Source organism: Podarcis cretensis (assembly GCF_951804945.1).
Source record: "Podarcis cretensis genome assembly, chromosome: 16".
In the NCBI taxonomy this organism is placed as follows: domain Eukaryota; kingdom Metazoa; phylum Chordata; class Lepidosauria; order Squamata; family Lacertidae; genus Podarcis; species Podarcis cretensis.
In genome coordinates this window covers 31400306-31411287 of record NC_137186.1, presented here as the reverse complement: position 1 = coordinate 31411287, position 10982 = coordinate 31400306, and the positions used below count along the sequence as shown (strand labels likewise).

General features: G+C 46.4%; 1 protein-coding gene across 5 annotated transcripts; it reads right to left on the bottom strand.

Annotated features, from left to right (window-relative positions):
- Window positions 1–481: 481 nt before the first annotated feature.
- Window positions 482–10298, bottom strand: GP1BB (glycoprotein Ib platelet subunit beta). Of its 5 annotated transcripts, none has more exons than XM_079957266.1 (2): window positions 9491–10298; window positions 482–1289 (listed from the first exon to the last, which is right to left on the bottom strand). In XM_079957266.1, exon 2 carries the CDS (start codon window positions 1279–1281, stop codon window positions 676–678), a length of 606 nt encoding a protein of 201 aa, XP_079813392.1. In that variant the 5' UTR covers window positions 1282–1289; window positions 9491–10298; the 3' UTR covers window positions 482–675. The 5 variants fall into 5 exon arrangements, with proteins under 5 accessions (XP_079813392.1, XP_079813388.1, XP_079813389.1 ...); XM_079957262.1 differs by lacking the exon at window positions 9491–10298 and adding an exon at window positions 7279–7504; XM_079957263.1 differs by lacking the exon at window positions 9491–10298 and adding an exon at window positions 2602–2802.
- Between the last annotated feature and the right edge of the window lie 684 nt (window positions 10299–10982).

The following is a 10982-nucleotide window of genomic DNA, read 5'->3' as shown; positions in this document are numbered from 1 at the left end:
TTGCTCCAAAAAGGGGCAAACCCTTTTATTGATTGAAAATCTGCCTTTGGTTCCATATTGCAGGTTCGTCTTTGGAGCAAATTTGAACAGCACTCCATCGACAGAGGCTTATACAGTGGTACCTCGGGTTAAGAACTTAGTTTGTTCTGGAGGTCCGTTCTTAACCTGAAACTGTTCTTAACCTGAAGCACCACTTTAGCTAATGGGGCCTCCCACCACCGCCGCACGATTTCTGTTCTCATCCTGAAGCATAGTTCTTAACCCGAGGTATTATTTCTGGGTTAGCGGAGTCTGTAACCTGACACATCTGTAACCAGAGGTACCACTGTACTTTTGATCCAATCACGGTACCATAACACATTAGTAAAGGTCCACTGATTTAACCAGGGACATCTCACTGACAGAAGGATGTGTTCTTGCTCCCATCTTATTTAATCTATATTTGACGGACCTTCCCCATACCATCTCATCCACCTAAGACTGGGCTAACTAAAGTCTTTATTCTCCTTTGTGTTGATGACACTGTTATCTCATACAAAGCTGGGCCAATTAAAAAAAAAACCAACACCTGAATATTGCGTATTTTTGTTTTCAATACTACTGAAACAAAGCCATCTCATCCACAAGTGGACTTCTGCTGAACTCCCCTCTTCTCCCACACATCCAACCCATTGATCAGTCTGCACCCTTTCGAGAATGAGTCGACCACGTATCTCCCCGTTCGTCGAATTCGGTGACCGTTCGCCTGGCTTCCTTGGCTATCCTTCGAATTCTACGCAGGTAGACGATGACCAGGAGAAGCAGGACTGCTTGCACAAGGAGGAAGATGAAAAGGCACATCTGAGAGATGAGCGCCACACCACAATACCAGTACTGACAGGTGGAAATGATCTCATCCTCCGACAAATAGCTTATGATCCTGCCTTGAAGATGGGAGGGGGATAAGCATATGACGTTCCTGTAAAAGCTCCGGTTCTGCTGCCACTGGATCCAAGAGCGCAGGTAGAGGATGTGACAGTCACATTCCCAGGGGTTTGCCCACAGGTGAACCACCTGGAGGTCTTTCAGGTTGTCAAAGAGCCCATTGGGGATGGAGGTGAGATTATTGTGGTTGAGGTAGAGCTTGGTGGTCGAGGGAGGGAAGGAGGTGGGGAGGTTGTTGTGCATAAGATCTTTTGCGGTGCAGTCAATGAGAGTGGAGGCGCACAGGCAGGGCTCAGGGCAGGTTGGAGTGACGAGAGGGAGGAAGATGAGGAGGAGGATGAGCCGGAGGAAAATCATCTTCCACCCTGAAAGACACAAGAGTCGCCAGTTGGACCAACAAACAATACAAGCAACGCGAAGACCAGTATACTAGATAGCACTGCAATTCTTATTGCATAATATACATGATTTACTATAACAAAAACAAAAGGTGTACACTTGTAAATTCTCTAATATATTTGAAATCAAACGAACACACGTCTGTCAATCTTTGAAAGTCCGTAGAAGTATAATAAGTCTATGGTTGAAACAAAGGAATAGATGCTATCCCATGGGCTAAGCGGTAAAACTTTTTTAGACGTTCATGGTGCCGAAGTAGTAAGTGAATAACAACGTAGGACAGTGATTCCAGATAACCTGACTGTTTCGCTGAAATCTTCTTCAGCACAACTACAAAAGAATTCAAATATGAAACAATGACCTGTGTACATGAAAACTATATAAACTTCACACATTACAACCCAGATTTTGTATGACCAGTGTGGTGAGAGCCAGTGTGAGAGCCAGTGTGGTGTAGTGGTTAAGAGCGGTAGTCTCGTAATCTGGGGAACCGGGTTCGCGTCTCCGCTCCTCCACATGCAGCTGCTGGGTGACCTTGGGCCAGTCACACTTCTTTGAAGTCTCTCAGCCCCACTCACCTCACAGAGTGTTTGTTGTGGGGGAGGAAGGGAAAGGAGAATGTTAGCCGCTTTGAGACTCCTTCGGGTAGTGATAAAGCGGGATATCAAATCCAAACTCTTCTTCATATGCTACAACTACAGTAAGAAGAACAAAGGTACATACCCCATAAATTAGAAGAATGCACAAGAGCAGTGGTCATGAGAATATATAACCACTGCTACCAGTTGCATGGGAGGCAGGTGGCGCTGTGGGTTAAAGCCTCAGCGCCTAGGACTTGCCGATCGAAAGGTCGGCGGTTCGAATCCCTGCGGCGGGGTGCGCTCCCGCTGCTCGGTCCCAGCGCCTGCCAACCTAGCAGTTCGAAAGCACCTCCGGGTGCAAGTAGATAAATAGGGACCGCTTACCAGCGGGAAGGTAAACGGCGTTTCCGTGTGTGGCTCTGGCTCTGGCTCTGGCCAGAGCAGCGATGTCACGCTGGCCACGTGACCCAGAAGTGTCTCCGGACAGCGCTGGCCCCTGGCCTCTTAAGTGAGATGGGCGCACAACCCCAGAGTCTGTCAAGACTGGCCCGTACGGGCAGGGGTACCTTTACCTTTTTTACCAGTTGCATGATACCTGAAGCATAAGAAACCATTCACAGGTGCCACTCATTACAGGGATACTGAATCGCAGTTACTGAATTGGCCAGTTAGACCAAAGCACTACCATCACACATACCAGGTCAATCACTCAAGGGAATGGAAGGACAGGGTCAACATTGCAGGCTGTCTAAATCAAGGAAACAGTGGAGCTCAAGATGTTGCTGGACTCCAACCCTAATCACCTCTGACTCTTGGCCATACTGGCTGAGGCTGATGGGAGTTGGAGTTGCAACAGTATGGGGCGGGGGAAACAACACTGTTCTCTCCATCTCTGGTATGAACTTAAGAGTAGAAAAATGGGAAACTGAGAGAAATAAGAATTGACAGGTTTTCTCATCCCTTGGCAAAATCAGTGTGACCCCAGCTGCTTGTCATCTTAATTTGACCAAAGGTACCTCCTTTACTTTTCATAGTACACAAGCAGCCATTCGTGATAACAGGGTGTAGGGATTCGTCTATACAGCTGCAAATCTAATGTTCTGAGTGAGTTTTAAGTGCATTGTACAAATGTGGCGCTAGATGGCGATGGTGAGCTAATGGCAAATTCAATATATACAGTATATATATTTTTAAAAATTAAAGCATTTTCGCAGAGAGTGTGTGTGTGTGTGTGTGTGTAGATTCAGCCTAGGTGGCGGAAATGGCCTGACCCACCCAAAAGTACAGGGCCCAGAAAATTCTGCAAATGCCCCATAGCTCAGAGTAAGCTCTGGCAGCCAAAGCCTGTTTTCCTCCCTCTGAAAAGCATCCTAAATTTGCACCTTTAAAAGTAAATCAGCACATGCAAAACGCATGCACATCATATGCAAATTTGTGCCCCAAGTCTTTTAACTCTCTATTGGTCATTTTACTATTTTATAAAATTCAATTGCCCAGTACCCTTTTTCTTTTCTTGCTAGTATTTGGTGCTGCCAACCAAACTGCCTTATACTGAGTCAGACCATTGGTCTATCTAGCTCAGCACTGCCTACTCTGACTGGCAGCAGCTATCCTGGGTTCGAGGCACGAATCACTCCCAGACCCACCTGCCAGGGAATGAACCTGAGACCTTCTGCATGCAGAGCAGGTGCTCTACCACTGAGCTATGCCCCTTCCTCTAAAAAAAAACCAGTCCTAAATTAAGATAAAAGGCTGTATTAAATAGAAGCATAAGGTAAAGGTAAAGGGACCCCTGACCATTAGGTCCAGTCATGACCGACTCTGGGGTTGCGGCGCTCATCTCGCTCTATTGGCCGAGGGAGCCGGCGTACAGCTTCTGGGTCATGTGGCCAGCATGACTAAGCCGCTTTTGGCGAACCAGAGCAGCGCACAGAAATGCCGTTTACCTTCCCGCTAGAGTGGTACCTATTTATCTACTTGCACTTTGACGTGCTTTTGAACTGCCAGGTTGGCAGGAGCAGGGACCGAGCAACGGGAGCTCACCCTGTCGCAGGGATTCGAACCTCCGACCTTCTGATCGGCAAGTCCTAGGCTCTGTGGTTTAACCCACAGCGCATACCACATCCCAAAATATAATAGAAGGCTACCATATACCAATCACAACATTGGTCCAGCTAGCTCAGTATTGTCTACACGGACTGGCAGTGTCTCCCCAGGATTTCCCTAGTGCTACCTGGAGGCACCAGGAGTTGAACCTAGAAATTTCTGCATCCAAACCAGATGTTCTGCCACTGAGCTAAAGTCCTTCCCTTTACATGACTCAAACGAAGACTCCTTCAGATGGTTCCTGGGTTGCTTCTCTGTTAATGGAATGGGAGGAGCACTGTGTCCATTTCTTCCCTCCATTTACACTCGCTGCCCCATTCCCAAAGCTTGCCCAAGGCCCAGGAGCACATTTTCAGCAGGGAGCTGCCAAAGGAAAGGAGCAGGGAAGGCTCATTCGATGAGCAGAACTTCCCCTCCGCAGGAAAGGAATGAGGATGAACCAGAGGTCGCATATTTTGGGAGGAATACTTTTAAATCTACCAACACACGAGATTTGTGGGGGGGGGGGAGAGAATGAGAAGCAGGAGGTTAGTGTAAGAAGAGCTGTTCAAAAAGCCCATACAAAGGGATCGCAGCCCGTTTAAAGAGTTTTCCGTAACTCAAAACCTTGTGTATTCTTTCATCAGCTGACACACCGGTCAGGAGAGAGACAGAAAGTATCCCATTGCTTATTCTTTCATCTGTTGCTTCTATGGGACCAGAATAGTTGGCTCCATATCAGACAGAGCTCTGATCTATTAGATGCTCTTTGATACCCAGCGCCGGGTGAGTTTTGAAGACATCGCTTTGAGACACAAGTGCTAGCTCAGTGGCAGAGCATCCTAGCTCCAATCCCCAGTGTCTCCAAGTCAGGTTAGAAAAGATCTGTGCCTAAAGTCCTGCAGAACTGGGGCCAGACAATGGAGAGACAGATGAGCCAATGGCCTGACTTGAAAGAAGGCAGCGCCCATATCTCTAGAGCAGTGGTTCTCAGAGGGTGAGATACGCCACATTGGCGTGGCAGGAGAGGATGGCAAATGTGGTGGTGCAGTTCAGTTTCTTGTGTTTTAGGGACGCGGGTGGCGCTATGGTCTAAACCACTGAGCCTCTTGGGCTTGCCGATCAGAAGGTCGGCGGTTCAAATCCCCACGATGGGGTGAGCTCCTGTTGCTCTGTCCCACCTCCTGCCAACCTAGCAGTTTGGGAGCACACCAGTGCAAGTAGATAAATAGGTACTGCTGAGACGGGAAGGGAAAGGGTGTTTCTGTGTGCTCTGCATTCCATCATAGTGTTCCGCTGCACCAGAAGCGGTTTAGTCCTGCTGGCCACATGACCCAGAAAACTGTCTGTGGACAAACAGCCTGAAAGTGAGATGAACACTGCAACCCCATAGTCGCCTTTGACTGGACTTAACCATCCAGGGGCCCTTTACCTTACCTTGGAAAAAAAGGTAAAGGACCCCTAACAGTTAAGTCCAGTTGTGGACGACTCTGGGGTTGCGGCACTCATCTCGCTTTACAGGCTGAGGAAGCCAGCGTTTGTCCACAGACAGTTTTTCTGGGTCATGTGGCCAGCATGACTAAGCCGCTTCTGGCAAAACCAGAGCAGCGCACGAAAATACCGTTTACCTGCCCACCGGAGTGGTACCTATTTATCTACTTGCACTTTCTGGCGTGCTTTCGAACTGCTAGGTTGGCAGGAGCTGGGACAGAGCAACGGGAGCTCACTCCATGGCGAGGATTCGAACCGCCAACCTTCTGATTGGCAAGCCCAAGGGGTTCAGTGGTTTAGACCACAGCGCCACCCATGTCCCGCGTTACCTTACCTTACCTTTTACCTATTGTGTTTTAGCAAACAGCCGTTACAAATAACAAGAATACTGCTACTAAAAGTGGCTTACATTTCTACTCCCGACCTTTAAAGGATAAATCATTTCCCATACCCCCTTTAAATTTTGTTACATGAATTTGCAGAGCCTTAGTAAGAAATGTGGATGTTCTAAAGGATAGATGGGATGCAGGTGGCACTGTGGTCTAAGCCACTGAGCCTAGGGCTTGCAGATCAGAAGGTTGGCGGTTCGAATCCCCGCGACGGGTTGAGCTCCCATTGTTCGATCCCTGCTCCTGCCCACCTAGCAGTTCGAAAGCACATCAAAGTCCAAGTAGATAACTAGGTACTTCTCTGGCGGGAAGGTAAACGGCGTTTCTGTGCACTGTTCTGGTTTCGCCAGAAGCAGCATAGTCATGCTGGCCACATGACCCAGAAAAACTGTCTGCTCCCTCAGCCCGTAAAGCGAGATGAGTGCCGGAACCACAGAGTCGTTTGCAACTGGACTTAACTGTCAGGGATCCTTTACCTTTACCTTTTAAAGGATAGATAACTTCTCTACATCAGACAACAGAAAACAGGTCTTTGCAAGAAATGACCTACCTTTTCTACGATCTTAGCAATGTGTGGATGTAGTTGCATCTAAGATTATAAAAAGGGCATTCAAGGAGTACATGAGTTATGTCTTCTATGAACACAGAGTTGCAGCCACAAACTCTGTCCTTCTTAGGAACTCCTTTATGTTGGCCCATCCAATCTGCTAATAGAAGGACATTTAGTCTTGCCTGCATAAAGGCTACCCTCATTTTAACGTTTGGTAAATCTACCAGGTACCTCGGCAGGGATAAATACAACGGAATAAAGGAAGCATACAACTTATTAGATTGACAAGTCTCAATCTCAGCAGTTTGTGATTGCATCTTGGTGTGGTGGTAAGATTCAAGGACAAAGATATTTAAACATTTCAGTGTAGTATTGACTTTTTAAAATTTGCAGAATATGGATAGATATCTTTTCCAAATCAAGCGCTGCTAGGAGCTGTTTCTTTTTGTTTTCCAGTGCATTTCTTATTGATAAAAGCATTGGGTGTGGTGCAGGCAAATGTTTAATTGGAAAGTGTGGTCCAGAGGAAAAAGTTTGAGAACCACTGCTATAGTGTGGGTATACTGTATATTATCATTATATATTAAATTTATACCCCACCCTTCCTCCCAAAAGAGCCCAAGGTGGAAAATAACTCTTGAGACTGCAATATCCTTAGGGGAATTGCAAAGATGCGCCAAACGACCTAAGAAAATTCCTTGCAGAGTCACTGAAGATGTTGGAGCACAGCTCAGTCCTGGCTCATGAAAAAACAGGTGAAGACTCAAATTTGGGAAATGCTGCTCTAGATGGACAAACAACCTGACCTGACACAGGACAGTTTCCTATGTACCTGTGGCGGAAATGGTTTTAGACTTACCACTCTCAGCTCGCTCCTCCGCAGAATGGGAACCCAAGCTGAATGCTGGCCAGCTGTGTGAGAAGTAGTAAGTGCACGGCTGAGCAATCCTGATAAATCCACTGCCTGCACCAGAAAGATAAGGGGAAGCCTGTTCCTAACCCGTCATTCTGCGGAGATCCCACAAGCTTGTCCTTGCAAGCTGATACTTCTTCCCTGCTGACTGAAAGACTTGGTTTTCGCATCACGCTCAGAAATGGAATTGCACTCCCAGTTGTGGCAGAATGGTAAATAAGAAAACAATTCTGCAATAAAAAAAAAAATTCCTTCCAGTAGCACCTTAGAGACCAACTAAGTTTGTTGTTGGTATGAGCTTTCGTGTGCATGCACACGTCTTCAGATTCTGCAATAGTTCACTAGCAGGGATTCAGAAATAAGTTCCCATGTGCCTGTAAGGAAGGGAGGTGGCAGAGGTCCTGTATTTTTAGTGTATTTTTAATATTTTGTTGGAAGCCGCCCAGAGTGGCTGGGGAAACCCAGCCAGATGGGTGAGGTATAAATAAATGAAGAAGAAGAAGAAGAAGAAGAAGAAGAAGAAGAAGAAGAAGAAGAAGAAGAAGAAGAAGAAGAAGAAGAAGAAGAAGAAAAAGAAGAAGGTTCAAACCCCAGTAACTTCAGGTAGGGTTGGGAAGAACCCCAGTCTGAAACCCTAGAGAATCCTGGGAAACTTAGCTTTTTCAGGATGCTGAGAATTGTTAAGAGGCCCCTATTCCCCTCACAGAGTTACAATTCCCAGAGTTTCCTGGAAAGAGGGATTGATTATTATAGCACTCTGAGAACTGTAGCTCTGTAAGGGGAATAGTGGTCTCCTAATAACTCATATGTGTGTATGTGTATGTGTGTGTGTATAAATATATATGAATGATTTTACATGTTTGAGTTTACAATCATACCACAACACATTCAAAGTTACAAGATTCCTACAAACCTTCCCCTCTACGGGTTCTGTTGTTAAATCTTTTCTGCTGCATCTTTATTTTAATAATCCATTTTTTTTATAATTCCATTGTGTCCATAGTTCTCATTACATTACAAGCATTATTGAAATCCTGCTAACATTTTCAACTGCTTACAGCGGCCTTCGAGGTAAATTATAATTTTTTCCCATTCTTTATTAAAGTTTTGGTCTTCCTGATTCCCAAGTCTTCCGGTCAGTTTTGCCATTTCGGCATAGTTCATCAACTCGATTTGCCATTCTTCTCCGGTAGGGACTTTATCTTCTTTCCATCTCTGGGCTCCTAATAACTCTTAGCACCCTTAACAAATTATATTTTCCAGGATTCTTTGGGGGGAGCCATGATTGTTAAAAGTGGTGCAGACGAGGGTCCAAGTCTCTGCCATAAATGTGGAAGGGAAGGAAGAGGAGGTCCATGCAGTTGTGCAACAGATCTGCAGGTGCTTTCTGCACACGATTCCTCTCAAACATTCACTCAGGATGGGCAAATTTGTGCACTCATCAAGTCAAGGGTAGGACTGACCACAAGAACTGATAGCCTCTGATGACTCGGCACCCAAAAGCATATGTCACCCTTAGTTAAGGATGGAGTTCCACCACATCCTGTCAACCGGAACCCAGTCATGCTTCGAAATGTGCACCTCTCTAAATTTTGCAGTGCTGTTCTCCATCCAAGTCATACATGCACAAAAACACAGGGTAAAGTGTATTGGTGAAAACAGGAGACAAAAATGCACTGTGTAAGGGGAAATTGCCTTACATAAAATGTGTACATTGGGCAAAATTGTGTACATGTGGGTCCACTGGAGGGATTCATGCAAAAATCTTGTTGAATTTTCATGAGGACTTTTTTAAAAAAAAAATCACATACTGGCGTGGAAATCTGGAGAACTGGATTATTATGAGTGGAAAAAATGAGAAACTCAAACTGGCAGATTTACCCATCCCTAGTAGAATCTAGCCTTCTGTACAAAGGTGGATATCCTGTATGTTGCTCTGCCGACTTAAGCCTGACAACCAAGGAAGGTTGTCCAGAAAGGAATGTGAACCCTGACTGAAAACATTTCCCCAACCCTGATATAATTTATTGATTTTATTGACTGCATTTGCAGGCCACCCAATAAAACAAGACCATCTCCAAGCGGCTTCCCATAGAAGAATCTAGATATAGCTATATAGATATTTCAATCCAGATCATGAAGCTTCTTGCTCACTTACCATGACTGATGGCGATAGTCCTCTCACTGCAAGAGACGGCCAACGCTTTGGAACTGAACAAGACTGAAGTCGTTGCGTTCAAGGGTCAGGAAGGGAGGGAAGGAAGGAAGGAATTCTCCTTGCTCAACTTCGCAGGCTTAGGTTGTTTCAGGATCCAGTGACCTGAAAATGCCTGTCCAAAGATTCCACCACTCATTCAAATGGAAGCTAGTCTGCAATGATGTACAATCTGTGGGGCAGTGCCCTTAACAGTTCGGGGAATTGAGCTGGTGCGTAGTATAAAGCCTAGCCTTCCTGAATGGCACCCACACTTCTGTATGTGGACTCCCTCCTTGTTGTCATCCAGATGCAGCCATGGAGATTGCTGCTCTTCAGCTCTCAAATGGATTGAGCCCAACATTTGCCAGAGAGTCTAAGCCTTCAAGTTTCGTGTGATGAAGGGAAGAAGGGTTGGCCCTACCTACTCCATCGTGTGTCCCTGTCACAACTTCAACACTTTACACATGCTGGGAGGGCAGATTTCTGCAATGGGGATCTGAGGCTACATCATGAACAGGGAAACTATGGCCGCCCACTGTGCATTATACTACATGTTCCATCATCCTGGACAATTCGCCGTGCTGTCACAAGCTGATGGGAGTTGTTGTACTTATTTGGAAGCAGAAAGGGCACGCTAGTGGAAACAGAAATGGGAAGGAGGGGCCCCCACTTTGGGATGGGGGATCACTGCTGGTCATTTAAAGGTAAAGGGACCCCTGACCATTAGGTCCAGTTGTGGCTGACTCTGAGGCTGCGACGCTCATCTCGCTTTATTGGCCGAGGGAGCCGGCGTACAGCTTCTGGGTCATGTGGCCAGCATGACTAAGCTGCTTCTGGGAAACCAGAGCAGCGCACGGAAACGCCGTTTACCTTCCCGCCGGAGTGGTACCTATTTATCTACTTGCACTTTGACGTGCTTTTGATCTGCTAGGTTGGCAGGAGCAGGGACCGAGCAACGGGAGCTCACCCCGTCGCAGGGATTCAAACCGCCAACCTTCTGATCGGCAAGTCCTAGGCTCTGTGGTTTAACCCACTTACCCAAGGGCTATTCAAGTTCTGGAGCCAGCATTGAGTTCAGGTGATTTTTTAAAAATAAGAATTCACCAAGATCAAACTCCTTAAGCATCCCTGTTCTGCTATGGGAGGACTCGCTGATGCGAAACCTGTGGGTACTAGTGTGCCTGCCTATGGCGCCAACCAAAGGTCTTAGTAAATATCCCCTCAAAAATCCACAAGGCCCAAGAGACTGTTGACTCAGTTCCTGTTCGCACTGGCTTGTCCTCTCCTACATTGGACACACCGCTTTAAAGATGCCCACCTTTCAGTGAATATCGGGATCAGACACCCATCCTCCCTTCCATTCTGAACAGATGCCCACACCGTTTTATGTTCCTGACTCTCCTCCTACTCTTTTAGATGTGGCAGCCATTTTGTCTTTTGCCATGCCCTCAAG

What these genes read in the sequence shown, in the direction of transcription:
- GP1BB (XM_079957266.1), bottom strand. Translation starts at nt 1,281, where the DNA reads ATGATTTTCCTCCGGCTCATCCTCCTCCTCATCTTCCTCCCTCTCGTC.